Source organism: Quercus robur, chromosome 9 (genome assembly GCF_932294415.1).
Source record: "Quercus robur chromosome 9, dhQueRobu3.1, whole genome shotgun sequence".
NCBI classification, from domain to species: Eukaryota; Viridiplantae; Streptophyta; class Magnoliopsida; order Fagales; family Fagaceae; genus Quercus; species Quercus robur.
Genome location: NC_065542.1, coordinates 52,745,390 through 52,765,354, shown reverse-complemented (window position 1 = coordinate 52,765,354; position 19,965 = coordinate 52,745,390). Strand labels below are relative to the sequence as shown.

Here is a 19,965-nt window from a genome sequence, read left to right as displayed (position 1 = left end):
TATTTAATTTTTTAAATCCCTAGAGCACGATATAAATATGAAAATACCCCTACTTTTTTCTTTCTCTTTTCTTTTCTTCAGCCGCCCCCTTCACTCAATTCTCTCTCTCTCGCTCTCTCAAAATAAGCTCAAAACACTAAAAAAAAAGTCAGAAAATTTTAAAGTAATCAGATATTTCAGTGCTTTTTGTGGCGTTTACGTCAAGCTGTGAAAGTCTTACACATTTGTACATTACAATGTGAAAATCATATTCTCAGCCTGAGGGTCGAAGCTTCCGCCTCTCTCACTCTTTTTTCCAAATCTGAACAAAAACAAAAAATGGGTTCAGACAAAGCCTCCGAAGTCTCTGTAATTACATTAGGAGGCAAGGGCTCATCTCTCTCTTCATCTTCACTCTACGCCATTGCCACCGGTTTCGCTTCGCTACGACTCGACTCCTCTGCACTCGATAGACTCTCACCCCCCTCCTCCAACCAGGCCTCGCCACCTGTCCAATCCCAATTCCCCATCCCCAAAACTCTATCCCTTCTCGAACTCCGAGCATTCCTCACCGTCCTCCTCTACAAGCTCCTCCGCTCCGATCACTCCACGCTCCTCCCCATCCGAATCTCCGAAGCACTCAACAAATTCAACAATTCCCAACTAGAATTGGGTTCGATCGAATTGAGTAAAGAGGAAGCGTCATTGGTTGAAAAATTGTATCCGTCGGGTTTGTTCGGAGTTTGCGCTGTGTTGGATCACGAATCGGCGGCGTTGTCGGCGGTTTCCGATGCGGTGGCTGCATTGTCGTGCGAGGCCATTAAGGCCGACGTGGCGGCGGTGTTCAATTCGATGGATTCCGGTGATGGGTTCTCGGCGAAGGAGGAGGTTGGGGTTGCGAGTGATATGAAGGTTTTGCTGAATGGGTCGAAGTTGGTTGGGAAGGTTGAGATTGATTCGGTGTCGAAAATAGCTAAAGTTCATGGGAGTTTGAGGGAGATTGTGAAGTTGGTGCATTCCAAGACAAGAATTGAGCTGAATTCGAAGGATTTGGGTTCGGGTTCGGGTTCGGATGTGAGGACTGTGCTGTATCCATTGGCAGCAGCGATTAATGAATTGGGGGAGTGTAGTTTGAGTCGTGTGAAGGCGAATTTGGATTCAATTGGTAATGAAGGTTTGCGGTCGAGCTTGGTGGGTTTGTTTGAAGCGAAATGTGCTAGTGGCGAGAGCTTGAGAAATGGGTTTAAGTTGGTTTTGGAGCTGGGTTTCGAAAAGGAGTACGAAAAGTTTGTGCACCAAGTGAATGTGTTGTTGGGGATGGTGTGGAACATTGTGGCGTGGGAGGCAATGACGGGATTTATCGCCCTTGAGGGCGTGGAGTGGAGTGAAAAGAGTGGGAGTAGTGTTGAGGTGAATGGAGGAGTAGGAGGAGGGCATGTGAAGGGGGATAAGAAGGGTGAGAAGAAGAAGAAGAAAGTGTTGTTGGGGAAAGGGACTAGTGTGATTGTGCAATTGATTAAGGATAGGTTGCAGGGTAAGGCAGGTGATGGGATTGAGAAATGGGTCGAGGATCTTTTGTTGTTTTTGGACCCAAAGGACCGGGAATTTGATAGCTTGTTGAAGAAACTAAAGGAGATTGTAGAAACCAATGAAAGTAGAAGATTGCCCAAGCTTCCAAAGGTGATGACATTCCTGAAATTTTTATCACTTAATTCTCATTGAATGATGCGTGCATTATTACTATCTTTTATGTGCTCTGTATAAAGATTGGAAAAGCATTTTATACTTGTGTCAACATTGGAGAAATTCTTGGAGAATGTTGCATAAAAAATGTTTTTAGAATTTAGTGCTAGAAGTGGAGAATTGTTTAAATATGTTGACAGCTTATTGTAATTTGCCTGTAATTTTGTTGCATGCTTTTGAGCAGCCTGTTGGGTTTATTGTTGACATAGGTGCTCTTTGGAGCTGTTTGTACTTTTGTACAGTATTTAGTTAATATACTTCTAATTCATGGACCAAAAAAATGGCATATTGCAAGGAGCTGTTTGCAATTTTATACTCTTTTTAATCAATCAAAATTTCAATACTCACTTATTTTGTTTTAATTTATGAACATACTATTGTGTTCATATTCTTATTTAAGAAATTATTTTATTTCTGCCCCTTGAATGCATCACTAGCATGCTGACTGTGTAACCATATTATTGTACAAATTAGGGTACTCGTGATTTTGCGAAAGAACAAATGACAATAAGAAAGAGAGCATTTTCAATTATTGAGGATGTTTTTGAGAGGCATGGTGCTACCGCGTTGGATACTCCAGCATTTGAACTGAGAGAAACTCTCATGGGAAAGTATGGGGAAGATTCAAAGTTGGTATATGATCTTGCTGACCAGGTAATTATTTCATATTAGTTAATTCATTTAAGTCATTTCCTTTTATGCTATTTTTAATTTTAGGAATTTTCGCCTGTTCAATCAAGTTGTTACTTCATGTAGTTGATATTTGAGTCACCTGGCTATCAAAGAAGACTTATATAAGGACTGTTTTTTTTCCCCAACTAACCTGTAATTTATTATTGTTTGCTGTACTCATAGTGATGTAATTTTATGTTCAATCTGTTGGCAGGGTGGAGAACTTTGTTCTTTGAGATACGACTTAACCGTACCATTTGCTAGGTATGTGGCTATGAATGGTCTCACATCATTTAAAAGGTACCAGATAGCTAAGGTTTACAGGAGGGACAACCCATCTAAGGGAAGATACCGTGAATTTTACCAGTGCGATTTAGACATTGCAGGCCAATATGAAAAAATGGGGCCAGATTTTGAGATTGTTAAAATTTTGACAGAACTCCTTGATGAACTGCAAATTGGAGATTATGAGGTAACCTCATTTTTTTACCCACCTATCCTTGTTAGTAGAAAGTTTGACATTTAAATTTGTTATGGATTATATGCTATACTGTATTTCATCTTTGATATTAGTATTGACTTGTTATGCATCTGTCACTTGTATTGGGTGCATGCCTCCTATCCTCATAGATGCTATTTATTGCCATCTGATGGCAGCAATGTCACTGAGTTTGTCTTGGAAGTTGGAACCATTACCTGGACAACGGTGCTAATTCAATGTGTTTCATCACATATTGTGGTTTAAGACAATCGATAAATATGATTTGATAAAGAATGAGCAAATGAGCAAGGCCTAGTTGAAATGAACCGATTTATTGATTTTGTGATAAAGACCTTCTTCAAAATGTGTTCTATAATAATAATAATTATTATTATTTTAATTAATTTCCTATTCTTCTACAGATAAAATTGAATCATCGGAAGTTACTTGATGGAATGTTGGACATATGTGGAGTGCCACCAGAAAAATTCAGAACCATATGTTCAAGTATTGACAAGTTAGATAAGCAACCTTTTGAGCAGATAAAAAAGGAAATGGTAAGAACACTTGTATGCAAATACTGTTGTCTTACTTGGTTATTATTACTAGGAGCAATAGCCTATCTAGTTGTTAGCATTTCATTAATATAAGGATAATTCTGTGATCATCTTTTTGTAAATATGTTGGATTAGTAATTTAGAGCCTAATTTTTACTTTATTGTAATTTTATAGGGAAGCTTGAATATACATTCTTTTTACTTGAGCTTTTCTCTTTGCAATAATTTTTATAAATGAAATGTTGGATTAATAATTTAATTGTGTATTCCATTTATATCATTGCATGAATTTTAGTATGTTTGATTATATATTTTTTGTTAATTATTGTTAGGTGGAGGAGAAGGGCTTATCTGTTGAGACAGCAGATGAAATTGGCACTTTTGTGAAGGAAAGGGGACAGCCTTTGGAACTATTATCTAAGCTTAAGCAGCAGGGCAGCAAGTTCTTAGGACACAATGGATCTGCTGATGCACTGAATGACCTAGAGATTTTATTTAAAGCTCTTGAAGTGTCAAAGTGTATTGACAAAGTGGTTTTTGACTTGAGTCTTGCCAGAGGCCTTGATTATTATACTGGAGTCATATTTGAGGCTGTTTTTAAAGGTGGTGCACAGGTAATTTTTTAAGAAACATCTGTATTTTTCATTTCATTTATTTTTTCTTCCTTGTGAATCCATATTGTTTTTGGTAACACTTTAATAGCTGATCCTTTTATAATGATGCCCAAGGATCTTTTCTCTTATTGAACTGGGAGAATTTTTTTTAGTGGTTTATTATCATAATAGTTGTGATCTGAACTGGTAAAATTGACCGGCCAAAACTCTAGAAGAACAAATGGACATTTTGAATTATTGTGATAATTTGACATGGCAGTGACATGTGCCTATGCTCTAATTTAAAGAGCACGCTTGAACAACGCATTCCATCCTATCAGATTGCTGTTGATACATGTGTGGCTGGTTTTGTATTGGTGGCATTATATGTTAGCTTTTCATGATAGTAGGTCGTTGGTAATCCTCTCGTATAGATGTCTTTTCTCAATTCTTTTTTTTCTTTATTATTGAAACTTGTGTGACGAAGTTTGGATGGCGGTAATGTTGTATGTCCATTTATATCTGATATGTTTAGAGATCCTAGTGCTGCTCTAGAAGCTTATGAATTATTGTTCTTAATTTGCTTTGTCTTTACTCCTCTGTATTTTATGATCCTGTGACAATCATATAGTTCTATGACATGGATCATTTTCAGTCTCTAGAGTTTTGATTATTTCAGCCATTTACTTGTGTTGTCTGATTTCTGGGGGTAGGAAAGATGATTTCTCCATAAAGAAGCTTCATGTTACTGTTTTTGTTTACATGAGTGTTGTGGGGTGACAACTGTGACGAAGGAGGAGGTTGGAAAAGGATTGTGGAAAGAAAAGAGAGAAATTGAGTCATGAAATGAAAAAGTCTTTATGAACTTATTCAAAAAAATGTCATAGTTTTTATGAAGTGTGAAAAATAAATTTAAGAAACTTGAAATTTTTAAGTCTTAGAGTTGACATTAAAACGAATGTCAATAATTAATTTTTCATAATTCTTTTTGGTTTGATTTAAGTTTTCATCATGTAGTATAGAGGGACGAAAGATAGAGTGGTAACAATTGTGTAGAACAGCCAACGCAGTAGCTAGTTGAGATTTTTCGGATCTAAAGTCAACTGAAGTTACTAAGTTCTGCCTTGGTAGTGGAGATGAGGAAACAAAAATCCATCTAACATCAGAACTGATGCAAAATTTAAATTTGAAAATTTCATTTTTCAGTTCATTTTCAATAATGGGTGCATTTCATTTGCTTCTTGTGTGATCTAGTGATTGTTGCATTTCATTTTCTTCATGTGTTTCCAAGAAAACATGTGTGTGTGTGCACACACGCGTGTGTTTTAAGTACTGATGATGTGATTTGCTTGTGCATGTCCTCAGGTTGGTTCAATTGCTGCTGGTGGACGTTATGACAACCTTATTGGTATGTTTGGTGCGAAGCAGGTTCCAGCAGTTGGTGTTAGTCTTGGAATCGAGCGGGTATTTGCTATAATGGAGCAGCTACAGAAAGACCAGAGCCAGGTTATAATAATACTTAATAATATACCTATATGATCCTCGACTTTCTAATATTTTGGCTGGCAACTCAAAGTTTAATAATCTAGCACCCTGGTGGTGAGCCTGATGAGTTCTTTCATTCCTTTTGGGTGTTTTGGCAGTCACCACGTGCAACAAAGACTGAAGTCCTAGTTAGTATACTGGGGGATGACTTGACTCAAGCTGCAGAGCTGGTAAGTGAGCTGTGGAATGCCAAAGTGAAAGCCGAATATTTTGTTAATAAAAGGGTGATGAAGCACATTGACCGTGCTAGAGAGTCAAGGATCCCATGGATGGTTATTGTGGGTGAACGGGAAATGAATGAAGGGATTGTTATATTAAAAGACATTGAGGCTGCTAAAGAAGATAAAATTCCTAGAAGTAGTCTTGTCGAAGAACTTAAAAGACGGTTGAACCCGTGAAATTAATATTTGGCCGAAAGGCACAACTCCAAGCCAGATTTCCATTCTAACTTGGTAAAACACCCTGTTTTTTTTTTAGACATGCTTTTCATTGTTTGTACTCGTTATTTCTTAGTACTGGAATTTTTTGATGACATAGGAGAACTTCTTAGTACTGGAATTGAAGATGATAGGTGTCATATAAAAGGTCTATAGAACACCAGGATTTATTTTTGTTATAGATTTTTGTAATTTTATCTGGTGCTTTCGATTTTACAGTGCCATGCCAATGAAATACTATGATGGCCATACATGAAATATTTGAATGTTTAATTGCAATTCTCTTGAGTTTCATTTTATCGTGATAGTTTATTGGGAATCTATGGGTGGGGTCTAGTTCGACCAGTCTTTTTACGGCCTCAATTTCTTGACACTTCAAAATCATGAATTTCGGTTTTTTTTTTTTTTTTTTTTTTTTTTTTTTTTTTTTGAGAAAGATGAAATTCGGTACTGACGATGAAAGTGATGAAACGCATTAAAATAAAGATGCAAAAAGGGCTGTGCTAAAGTCAATTGCATTGCTGAGCATAGCTAATTTGGCGGCAAAAATTAAATGCATCTTTTATACTTTATGGGAGAGGAAATATAAGATTAATGAAAAGATCAACTGCTTCAAAAATTATCACATTTTTTTTTTTTTTTAACTTTTCACATCTGCAAGGTCCATGCTGTATTGCCTTTTAATATATATTTATATACCCACATTATGTACTCTATATATCTATATACTTTTGCTTCTTTTTCTTCTATTTTTTGTATAAATTTTTATAAAACTATATACTTTTGCTTATTAAAAGACATTCTATAATTCATACAAGAATACTAGAACGCTACAATATATGGTTTCTCTATCCACTGTCACTCATTTCCATCAGAACACAGTATAAATAATTTGTTTATTAGATTCACTTACATGTAATTTTCAACAACATTAATTTAAGTTAATGTAATACCATTTGTTAGTTAAATTTTGTGCATATTTTGGTAGTTAATATAATACCATTTGTTAGTTAAATTTTGTGCAGAGTTTGGTCCCTTTTCAATTGATCGATGAAAACAGTTAGGTGAAAACAGTTAGGTGAAAACAAAAAGGAAAAAAAAAATCTACTAATTTGAAAAATCATTCCTGGCAGATCGAAAAATAGATTTTTAGAAGTTGATTCCGACGAGGGAAGAGAAGTACCTAGACACCAAAGCTGCCCACAAAATCCAACAAAACAACCTAATAAGTAATAATAGTACAAAACCGACTTTTATATGAGAATAATGTTGCGTCTATCACACTTTTACAACGATTTCACAACAAATCATAGATGACAAATTATTAATATTTTTTGTCAACCATTAAAAATTTTTTTCGCCTACCTATAACAGTTAATATGACTTATCACTTAGAATTTGTTGCAAAATCGTTATAGAAATGTATTTCTCTTTATGCAAGCCATCATCAAACAAATTTACAAAACAACCTAATTATTGTATGGAATATATTAGCATCTTTGATTCTTTGGACAGGAATTTTCAATTTTGGTAGTTAACTTCTCTCTTCAAAACTTGATTCACAACCATTAGTTTCTTTTTTGTGCAGTTAATTTACCGATTAAACTAACTGGAATCCATAATTTATGGTAATTGAATGCTATAAATTTCCAAAACATTGTTCATGAATTTTTCCAAAATTTGAGCAATACAGAAAATTGCCAACAAAAATTTGTGAGCTTATCAAAAAACCATTCTACTCTATCCACATTAAACTATTGTGGGTTGTCCTGTTCCCCACCCCACCCCCTGTCAAGAAAAGGATATCTCAGTTCTCCACCGGGGTAATATTCCACTAGGACCGCAACCTGTACTCTCTCACTCACGCACATTACGTGTCTCTACCTCATTGTTTTATCTGCCAAATAAGTAAGTTCCAATCTTATTGTGAAAACAAAAATGGAGAATGTTAACCAGCACCGCTTGGTGCTGGTTAAGGGCAGAAAAAGTAAAAAATATTTGTCAGAAAAAATAAAAAATATCATAAAATAGTACCTGTAAATTGAAAAAAATAATATAAATTAAAAAAAAAGATACAATTTTTTAGAAAAATGTGTGCTTAACGGGCACCGGACGATGCCCGTTAATACAACCCATTGCCCCTTGGATTGAGAAAATCTGAAACAGTATCCAATACGGCAATACCTTTACACATGCCCAAAAAGGGAGAGGTTAATGTACGTAATCATGGATGGAGCTATTCCTCCCTCCCCCCAAAAGCCAAAAAAAAAATTAGCCCAACAATAAAAATGACGAATAACAAAATTAAAAATAATTAAGTTCAATCAATTAATTTTACCCAAAGCAAATAACCTGAACATTTAAAAGAATTTAACAAAATATTTTTGTCCTTACCTAGTAACAAACCAGTAACACACACACACACTCACACACACACACACACACAACCAACAGCGAGCACACATCGAGTTCCATTTTCATAAATGATTGCATACAACCAACAGCGAGCACACATCGAGTTCCATTTTCATAAATGATTGCATTGTAATGTATAAAAAAACAATAATTTTGTATTTTTGTTTTCATTAATGTTTTGTTAATACTAAATGAATTTTTTTTTAAAAAAAAAAAAGAGGAAAATGGGTGCATATTTGGAGTTTCATAATAATTTTTTTTTTATACTTCCGCCCCCTTAACTCTAAGTCCTGGTTTCATTCCTGGATGTAATTCTTTCCATTATTCAATAAAGAAGCATATTTATGAAAGTTTTCTTATTTTTCCCACAATAAAATAAATGACAACTCCACACACTTGCACACACAACACATTCTCCTGAGATTTTCCTAAACCTAAATTAGCCAAAAAAAAAAAAGATCCTCACACCACAACGTGAGTTCATAATTTAATCCTAATTTTTGCTAACTTAAGTATTGATGAGTCCCCTGTTGGACCAATCTGACAATCCTCTAGTGCCATTTCAGTCCTCTTTGTAGGCGTTTATTGACAATTGGATCAACTGCATCAACATTCACCTTTAGGGATTATCTATTACTTTGATTTTTATCTTCTAATTATAATTGTTTGTTTTTTAAGATAATAAAGTTTTTTGACAATGTTAGGTTATTCCTTAAGTAGAGTTGACTTAATTCATGGTTCATATTATGTTTCTACTAGTAGAAAAACACATAAAAGGTTATGGATAATAGACTTGGCATTGAATTAATAAATCTAAGAATATTTTGGAAAAAATAGATAATTCCTCTAATTGATTGTTAGAAGTAAACCAAACAATGAAATTTTATCAAATTCTTAATCAAGTCATGTGTAAACATAGTTACATAATTACACACTTATATGAAATCAAATTCTCAAGCATCGTATTTTCAAGAATCTAGATGTTGGGAGGTATAACCAAACTCTACGTTACCATTAACTTACTAAAGATGTATGGAGACCACATATTGCAATCGTTTAAAAATATTAAAAACTTAACCGAAAAAATTAAAAATTTATTTAAAATAGGGTTTAACTTTTGTTTTTTTTTTTTTTTTTATAACTATGTACGTGACCGACAAAGAATGCAAATAAATTACAAAAGCATATGTCTAGAAGTAGAAATTCATAAAAGAACATCACTAATGTGTCTTCGCATTTCTAGTGTGTATATATATATATATATATATATATATATATATATATATTGTGAGTTTGAGTTGGATCTGATTTTAGTTTTTTTTTTTTTTTTTGGATAAACCGGATCTGATTTTAGTAATGGTCTGGGGTTTATGGCATCTTTGCATCAATCATTGCTATCCCTCATGCCAAAATCATTACAATCTTATCAAAATCCCAATTCATGACAATGGAAACAAGCCTCTGACTAATCAATAATAAAGAACTAACCTTTCCCACGGTTATAAATATAAATCATTCTGCATAGCATATTGTTTTACGTGAATATTTTTTTTTTATAGCCTAAAAGTTGTGGAGTGGAAGAGATTTTTATATCACCTAATAGAGAGAGAGAGATAGCCAGCTTTTATGTGAAATGAAGATTGCAGGGGTCCGGCCCAATTACGTAGCAATTTTTGGGCTTGGATCACAATTAATTTGTATATAATTAGGAGTATAGCTCACAATGGGAGGTCCCATAAAGGATTAGGTAGGTGGCTGATGATTAGAGACTATTGTATGGTGGTTTGGAACTATCTATTAGGCCGTCCAAGGAGATTCTCCGATGGCCGAGGTACCTTACTAGTGTTCCTATCTGGTTTACCTTCACCCAAAAAACTCTATTTTGTACTCTAGGTGACGAAAAACTAAACATTTAGTGACAAAAATTTTCGTCACTGAAAATACATTTTGTTGTAGTGGATCTCGTTCTCTCATGTTTCTCTCCCCCTAAACTATCAAACCCCTATCCCTTCAAATTTTGTTCATTTTATACTCTCTCGTTAGTGGGTCGATAATGATAGGAATATTCTACCTATGGGCCTCACCACCTGCATGATTTGGGTGGCCTCTTAAGTCTAGAGTACTATTCCAACATGTCTAATCTTGTACCAGGAAGTGGGTCCTCCTAACTCTACCATTGTGATGATTCCTTTGTAACTTGAACCATGCATCAAGGTCTTTGCTTGGACGGTGGACTCCCCCAAGACATTAGTTCTCCTCGATGCTACTTCCCCTCCTTGGAGAACAAAAGTGATTTGTTTGGACCCTAGCATGGTTGCTCACGAGATGACCTCGTTATGGGCCTTTCATACATTATGGGTTGGGCCATTAACTTTTTTGGATGTCTGCCCAAACTCAGTCTTGGCCGAAAAACATTTTTTTTTTTTTTTTTTTTTATAGAGTTTCAATTTATGGCGTTCACTACTGATGATAGCTCTTTATCATCAGACCAAGACACTAATCGATTTTTGGTGTAGATGGGGATTGAACCTCAGATCTCTTATTCAACTATCAGAGACTTTACTAGTTAAATTAACTTTCACCCATTATATAGTTCAATCTCATGTATTTGGTCAAACCATAAATATTTTCATAGCTTAGAAACGAGATAAATATAAGTTAATTATCATGAATTGAACATCATAAATTTAAATTTTATCATACGAGTAAGTCATGTATCACAACTATTTCCGCAACTTTACCACAACTTGTACACGTGACAACTTGTGAGTGTTGAAACTATAGACGCACATAGTTCCACCATTTTTTTCCATCACTTACAACTTGTCATGTAAGTAAGTTGTAAACAAAGTTGTGAAAATTGTTGCACTAATAGACTTATCATGTCCATATATATCAATAAAGAATATATAAAAGCATTTCCATCGAGGATTCTAAAAATTTTAGCTTTTAATGCTTCAAAAACTTACTTTATCTGTTATACCACCCCACTTTAAGATACATCAAACATCAAAACTTCTATATTTTTTACCACTTCATTTAAATAATATAAACTACTCATTAAAATAATAATTAAACAACTACACAAAAAACTATAGCAACCACCTCCTCCACCACCCTACCACCACTCCACTTGCCATAACCACCATTGTAGCAACCACAACCCACCACAACCACCACCACCACAAGTCACAGGCATCACTGTGGCAACCACAACCCCCTGCAGGAAAAAAAGAAAAAGAAAAAAACCAAAGTATAACCACAAACATCCACCAAAATCACAACCAGCCACCGCCCAACCACCACAAAAACAATCAGCCACTGCAAAAAAAAAAAAAAAAAAAAAAAAAAAAAAAATCCTTAGCCAAGCACTCATCGGTGGTTGATCTAACCCATTGTAGGAATGAGGAAAAAAAAAAAAAAAAAACCACAACCATCTACCAAAAACAACCAGCCATCAAAACAAAATTGTAACCCATGCACTCACTGATCTCACTACTGAGCCTCCAAATCAAACCCACAAATCACCACCACCATGACCCACCATTGAAAAAAATTAGAAGCCACAAAAAAAAGAGGAGAGGAACGACAGGTCTAAATAGAGAAGGAAAGAAAAAAAAAAAAAAAGAAGAGAGAAATAAAATATGTTTTTTAAAGAAAAGAAGGGAGAGAAAGCTTTAAAATAATATATTTTTATAAGATATAGCTATAGTAAGTTGTCAAAGATAACAGCTTACTGTAGCTAAGGTATTATTTCTTTTAGCTATAGCATCTTTGTTGTAACCTACTTTTTAGTGTTTTAGTGGCAAATATAGCATTTTAGCATTTATACTATCTTTTATATTGCAACACCCAAGATTCAGGTCCACTATCTTGACTTCCCAACTCTATTTCCAAACCCTCTATTAAGAAATTGAAATGATTTTTCTCAAAAAAAAAAAAAAAAAAAAAAAACTGAAATGAATGCAGCACTTTATTACTAAATGTGAAAATGAACCTGAGCCTGTGTTACCGAAATTGAACAAAAACTATTCTTAAAGAATGTAACGCTAACAGGCAATTGATGATCTCACCAACAAATCCCACAAAGTGCTACAATTGTTTCAAGAAGTCAACAGAAGGTACATAATAAAACAGGTATAAATTTTTCATCTCATAAAAAAAAAGTATTTAAATTTTGTTATTTTGACTTTCCAGATGAGAGATGTTTGTATAAAGATTCTTTGAGAAATCTTTTTTAGGTGAAAAAAAAAATTCAAAATTTGTTGTGTATATTATGATGCATCATAGAACAACCCCCACAAATGACAAATTTAATTTCTCATTCTCTTTAAGAAACAAATTACAAAGAGATTGGAAATAAGTACATAAAATACATAAGAATTAAGTTATTTGTATTCTTTCACAAATCCAAAACTGACTATATAAAAATTTTAATGTACCAAACGAAATAATTAAATCTAAGCAAGGCCCATTATAGCAAAAGTATAAAACTGGTAAGGAGATCAAAATGATAATGTAAAACTCACAAATAGCTTTTACGGGTCGTAAAAATTAAGAAACCCAAAAGGCATAATAATGAACCTTATGAATCCTATAAAAAATTGAAGAGACTAAAAGAGAGAGATAATAATAGGTAACTTTTCATTCAGCAAAAAAAAAAAATAAATAATAGGTAACTTTTCTTTCTCACTTTTTGCCCAAGCAATTCATGCTGTACTCACGAATGTCCAAAAGGCAAAATAATAAACCTTCCTTTGAACCAAAATGGGGTTTAAAGGTACTCATAAATGTTAAAAGAATACCCTAGCAAACGTACCTGTGTCCAAGGTTTTAAAAACCGGTACAGTAAAAAAACCGGAAAAAGAGCTAATTATCAATTTTTTGGTCAGGTAAAATAATAAACCTTCATTTGAACCAAAATGGGGTTTAAAGGTACTCATAAATGTTAAAAGAATACCCTAGCAAACGTACCTGTATCCAAGGTTTTAAAAACCGGTACAGTAAAAGAACCGGAAAAAGAGCTAATTACCGATTTTTTGGTCGGACTTGATGGTCGAACAGGTGACGTCATAAATAATTTAATTATTATTTATTTAAATTATATAAATAATTAATAATTTTTTAATATACTAAAAGTAACTAACCAATAATAATAAATATGTTTCCTTAAAACAAATACAAGTATATAACATTTTTTTAAAGAATTTAACATAATAACATTACAAAACAATCATCCTTAACATAATTATTAATTACATTTACTTCCAAATGGCAAATAGCAAATAAGTTCATTACATCCAAATAGCAAATAAGTTTTAAAGTTTCAAACAAACAACTACTAAGTTTTAAGGTTCATTTGATAACACAAGCCTCATTTGTCATGAAGAAAATTGAAATCAATATCATCATGTGAACCAAATGCTCCACCACTAGCATGAAGCCAAGAGAAATGAACAGAGAATCTAAGATGAAGTCGAGAGAAATGAAAAAAAAAAAAAAACCCCGGAGAAAATGATCAAATGAAAGGAGAATTAATGAAATCAAGTAATCAAAATCAAAATCAAAAGAAAAGAATTAATACCTGATGAAGCCAAGAAGCAGAGAGCAGAGCACAGAGGGCGAGACCGAGACGCCGTGAGGGTGAGAAGGAAAAAAAAAAAAAAAAAAAGAAGGATAGGCAGATTTGAAATTCAGAGTCTCAGACGCTGTGAGGGTGAGAAGGAAAAAAAATTGAGAGATTCAGAGACCTTAAGGCGTGAGCTTGAGGTGAGACCGTGAGAGTGAGGTAGAGAGTCTAAGATGAGGCGTGAGACTGAGAGTGTTTAGGACTTTAGGTTAGTTTTTAGGTTTTGCTCAAAACGACGTAGTTTTAGGCTGGGAAAAGTCAAAAAACCCCAACCAGTCATTAACTGGTTCGACCATGCCGGTTCCGTTCTCCGATTGAACCATCCGGTTTTTGAATTTCCCCGGTTTTTAAGTCATTTTCGGTTTTTGCTCATAACTGGACTAGATTGAAGGCCGATTCTCAGTTGAATCGGTTAGACCGGCAGGTTCGGTCCCTTTTTTAAAACCATGCCTGTATCAAACAAAAGCAGTAAAAAAACTACTGTATCAAAAAAAAAAAAAAAAAAAAACAAATCAAAACAAAGTGTAGAGCCATATATGAGAATGACACGTCTCATCTAAACGATAATTGCTCAAATAGAAGGTTAATAAAAAATACAAAACCCAACATGACAATAAACGCAATTTAACAAAACCTGTTTCCATTTGGCAGAGAAGTTTTGGCACACATATAACAAAACCTGTAATATATGCATACATAAATATGAGAAAGATTCCTCAAAAATAAAATTTTTAAAAAAAAATCAAAAAATTTGAGAGAGAAAATGAATTGGATCATTTGAGGAACAATTAGTAGGTACAATCTTTGTGGAGTTTGAATGGAGGAACTTGTATCCCAAATTTTTTTGTCTCTCCCTGTGCATTCTTTGTGGTTACGATAAGGTTAATAAATGGTGTTCAGTGAGATCTAAAAAAGGCAATATTAATATGATTAGAAAAAAAATTGGGTGTATAGCTGTTTTTTTTTTTTTTTTGTACGAGAGATGTGTTTTTTTTTTTTTATAAGGAAATGTGTGCTTGTTTTAATTTTTAATTTTTTTTTATTTTTTTATAAATAGATAAAGTAATTTGAAAACCATCAAGAGAGTGATGTTATTTTGTAGGTAATGTTTTAATGGGAGTTAAAGATGTATCTATTTATCAAAAAATAAAAAGCGTATATATCTATTTAGTTTAGATTTTTTGTTGATTACTATTTATTTATTTATTTTTATAAAAATTAATACTAATGTTTTTGGATAAACGTAGGGTTTTTTTTTTTTTTAGGGGGGGAAAAAAAACAGAAAGGTAGGTAGTTTAATTAATTTTTCTATTAAAAAAAATGAAATGTATAATTGTTTTGAAGAAGTGGATTAGTAGAAGAGTGTTTCTATTTTGTAAGTAATATTTTAGGACAAGTTAGATATGTATTTTTATCATACTATTCTTTAGAAGTCTCTACTTAAACTTAGGGGTATAGAGGTATTTTGAAACAAAAAAAATCCGATCCAAACAGAAAAAATCTCTTAAATAGTAGTACTGATATATTTTTTAAAATTTATTTAATAGGGGAATGAGAAAAAAATTATAAAGTCTATTTTTTCCATCTTTTCAGTTTTTTATCCCTCAACTTTTTTTTTTTTTTTTACCTCTCTATTCAAAACCAATTTGAAAAAAAAAAAAAAAAAAAACCTATTTTATCTTTCTCACTTTTTTATTATTGACTTGTAATAATTCCAAATTTTCACACGAGTGAACACGAAACGGACCCGGAACCAACTCTCACTTTTCTGTCTTCGTTGCTCAGATAACGTTATGTGCGAGAAGGTCGGAGATTTAAGAGAATTGAGATGGAAAACGCTATCTTTCATCTCGACCGTCCATTTATTAAAGGGAGCGTACGGAAAGCATGATCAAGCGTGGGAGCGTTTCATCTCGGCCGTCCATTTACAAATGGGGATGGACTGACTTTGCTGAAGTAACTACATTCTCTTCACAATTTTTTGGACCAGAGATGAGATGAAAAACCGTCCGTTACTATAGTTTTCTTTCTTAGCTTTATATGTATTTTCTCCAACCTATTAATCTTTTAATTTACTACTAGTACTACTCCTTTGTATTTTAATTTTAATTTTATTGAATCTTAATTGAAATTTTTGGATGAGATAGAGATCGAAAAATTAATTACTGTATTATTTATTTAAAATGTTTTTTTATTAGTTTTTTGGATTTTTTTTAATTTTAAAAAAAATGAAAATTACGCCATATTGTGTATTTAATTGCAAAAGATCTAACGGATGTTTGAATTGAATAAATTTAAAAGTTAAATTAAATAGTGTAATTTGTAATTTAGTCAAAAAAAAAAAAAAAATGAAAACTAGGAACAATGTCCACTAGAAAGGTTGAGGGTGAATTATGTAAAATTAATGGGGTTGGATAAATGATAAAGGATCATAGAGACTAAAAAATTTTGGACATGTGCCAATTGTTTCGAACTTCCAACAACGCATCCCTAATAAGAAATGGTAAAAAGCTCCAAATATTGGATTGCAGCAATGAACCGTATTATAAGTCGGGACATAGGAATCGCGTCCTAGTTATAGGTATAGGTATCACTCTTTTGATCCTAGTCTAATTGAAGTAGACTATGAATTTAGAGTTAGGGTACATGATTGTGAAGGTGTTAAGCACTCAAGCGCACCTGATTTCATAGATGAATCTCCATTTGTACCTCTTAGTCATATTTTAATATGGCCGCCCCTCCTAAATGGGATCTCTCCAAATCATGTATAACAATTTGAAATTTATAAGCTGAACAATAATAGATAGGTGCAAAATAAAACATGTATTGGGGTGGGTGTCCTACTTCTAGGTTTCATTGTAGTAGCATATACTACCAGTATGGGTGTTATTGACTGCGTCGCAATTCAGACATTTGGAGGCGAGTTTCAATTTCTTCTCAAGAATGTGTTCAATACTTTGCCACTTTCATCGATAAATTCTCTACAAAGGCACTTCTTTATTTTGTAAAGGCAATTTTAATGTTTTTACATTATTTAAAAAATGGTATCAATTCCCATGCTTGATTTTGTTATAGTAGCGAAGCATATCTTTTTAACAAATTTGCAGTGGTCAACATAGGTGCAGACAAATTTGGCTGTAGAGACGATGGGTATTTTTCTTAATAAAAGTTTTGCTTAGATGAAGGCAATGCTATCGCGACCAAGAAGGAAGATAACTTGATGGAGTTTTGAGTAAAAGTGGATATTTGTAGAAAAAATTGCCTTAAATTTCTATTTGGACATGGTTACCTGTTTGGCTTTTCTTGGTGTGAAGGGAAAGTTAACTTGGTTACATTTTTAGGATTTTTTGTTTTTTGGAATGAAAATCTAATCCTTGTTGAAGAAGTAATTAATATTTATTATCTACTAAGAAATAGGATTTGAAGGCTTATACATAGAGAGCATGGTAAAAGGTTAGGTGGATTTGGCCCATGGCTTCTTCAATACGATGAGAAAACTCTTCAGAAGAGTTCTCCTAAGAGAAAGGAAGATTCTTGGAAGAAGAGTTATTTTAAGAGATGAGAAGATTCTTAGAAAAAGTTCTCCTATTAGAGGAAAAGATTCTTAGAGGAAGGGTAATTTAATAGTTCTTTTGAGTTTGAGCATTGAAATTATTATTGAGCATACTAGATTTGATCCCTCTCTCTCTCTCTCTCTCTCTCTCTCTCTCTCTCTCTCTCTCTCTCTCTCTCTCCATATGAGGTAGGCAATTTATTGAACCACATAAATTATCAGGCAATTTATTGAACCACATAAATTTCTTGTATGCTCTATGTGTGTGCCCGTTGATTTATTCGGCTTTACAATTATTTATTCAGATACTTGAGTGTTATTGCATAACAATTAACAAGTAGTATGAGAGCTTCCACCATTGCATAACAAGTAGTATCAGATCTTCCACCATCACAATTAAGAAGTATTGATAAGCAATTTCAAGTTAACAATATAATCATTGCCCTACATTTCAAAACCAAAATGGATCATGTGCCATTGAAGTATAAAAATATTATCTCCACACAATAGCTTACTTGAGGCATCTCATAAGTTCACTTGTACTAGATGCTTTCATAAATTCAAGATATCTAAAACTGCTAGCAGACATCAGATAAAAGCCAATGATCAAACAATTCAAACACCTCTAAAGAGTTTGTATCTTACTTGTCTACCCTTAGCTACCCTGTCTTAGTATCTAGCTTTAAAGATCAACACTTAAAAAAGAGTGTACAAATGCAAAATTTCCTCTGTATTACTTCTTGAAACATCTTAACTGTGTTGGATGCTAGAATTTTGACAAGTGAATTATTTTTGTTTCTGTTTGTTTCGACTTTAATATGTTCCTACTATATCCATTTGATTGTAATGACATTATGAAAATTGTTTGGACTATGAAAGAGTTTTCAAAATCTACTCTTGGATTGAATTAATGATGTTATGACAAGACCATCAATTTTCATACCAACTTAGATATATGCATATTGTATTGTATCATTTTTTTTTCCATGAATTAACTTCTCTTGAAAGCGTGTCTTAGACTACGTATGATGTTAGTATTACAAGATAGGGAATTGTAATGTGCATAAATGACTTGAAATGAGATTCTACTATGTTTTGTGATTCATTTAACTTACCATTTTGAATTGTTAATGTACAATTATATGTACATTTACAGTTTTTGAGGACGAAAATTTTTTAAGGAGGGAAGGATGTGATATCCCACACCTCTAAACCTAATGACTAAGTATGCCTGCATCATCTTATTAATAATCATCATGACATAAATGGATATTAAAATAAAAGAAGTATACTTAAATAATGTGGAAGGTAAATAATGGTGCTGTTGCAGAAAATATTGAAAAGCAAGGACTTAGTGCAATTAAGTAGAAATTTAAGGACCACTTTGCAAATAAAATTTTAAGTTTCCAGCCATGACACCTCTTGCTTCTATCATAACACCACCAGCCTTCCCTCACACCATCTCCTGCTTCCCCATGCAACTATCTAATTTGCAATCAATTGCTGCCCAATTCTTCCAGAATCTTACACTATATAGCAGCCAACATTTTAGATAGCTAAAACATGAATTGAATAGAAAAGAAAAGAGCAATTATTGTACTAGGCAGCACCTATTCCTACCAAATATAATCGATCTTGAGTTCAATTTGAGTAAGTGATAGTTCCCTAGTTTGATTCTCCCTTAGCTATGTGGTTCTTTGTTTTGTGATGAAGATTTATTCTATGAATAATTGTACTTAATATTATTTCATTGAGCTAAGTGGCTGCAACTTCAATTGCTAGATCCCTCAAGTGAATTTTAATTGGCATATGCTTCAAAACAATCAACATGATTTACAATTGATTTCTAGCTTCTGTTTAAGCTTTTACTTGGGAATTCTTTTCATGTTCTATTCTCTACAGCCATGATACTGAGTTATTTAACTATTCCATAAATTCTTTCAATGATTTAATTTAAGTAACAAATATGGTAGATTTCTCAATAGATGGTGGCTGAAGTGATCACATTTGGGAATCATATTACTATTTTTTCACCAATTAAGACACTGACCGTGGACAACTTGACAACCTACAAAATCGTTGTCTGGGAGGCACAATGATTCTCCCCTGGGAGACATACGTGTAAATTGGAACTATACAAGATGCACAAGGGGTTGATGGTAGGTTTGATATCAATTTCCTTCATCTTGATATTGCTGAATGTTTGAATGATATGTCCTACTCTTAGGTAGTGGGGAGGAAATAATTTGGAGTACAAAATTAAGAAAACTAAATGTACTAAAAGCAACGTACAACAGATTACTTCATAAGGAAAAAAAAAAAAAAGATAGAGAAAAAGAAGCACAACACAACAAAACCATG

At 33.3% G+C, this 19,965-nt stretch overlaps 1 protein-coding gene across 1 annotated transcript; it reads left to right on the top strand.

The window, feature by feature from the left end:
- Window positions 1–99: 99 nt before the first annotated feature.
- On the top strand, window positions 100–6,291 carry LOC126699056 (histidine--tRNA ligase, cytoplasmic-like). The gene is made up of 7 exons (XM_050396611.1): window positions 100–1,659; window positions 2,197–2,376; window positions 2,609–2,866; window positions 3,298–3,432; window positions 3,765–4,046; window positions 5,391–5,531; window positions 5,669–6,291. The coding sequence occupies exons 1-7, from the start codon at window positions 319–321 to the stop codon at window positions 5,966–5,968; spliced, it is 2,637 nt and encodes an 878-aa protein (XP_050252568.1). The 5' UTR covers window positions 100–318; the 3' UTR covers window positions 5,969–6,291.
- Window positions 6,292–19,965: the final 13,674 nt, after the last annotated feature.

Coding starts and splice junctions, on each gene's coding strand:
- LOC126699056 (XM_050396611.1), top strand. CDS start 319: ATGGGTTCAGACAAAGCCTCCGAAGTCTCTGTAATTACATTAGGAGGC. Junction 2,377..2,608: donor TATATGATCTTGCTGACCAG/GTAATTATTTCA, acceptor ATCTGTTGGCAG/GGTGGAGAACTTTGTTCTTT. Junction 4,047..5,390: donor TTTTTAAAGGTGGTGCACAG/GTAATTTTTTAA, acceptor GCATGTCCTCAG/GTTGGTTCAATTGCTGCTGG.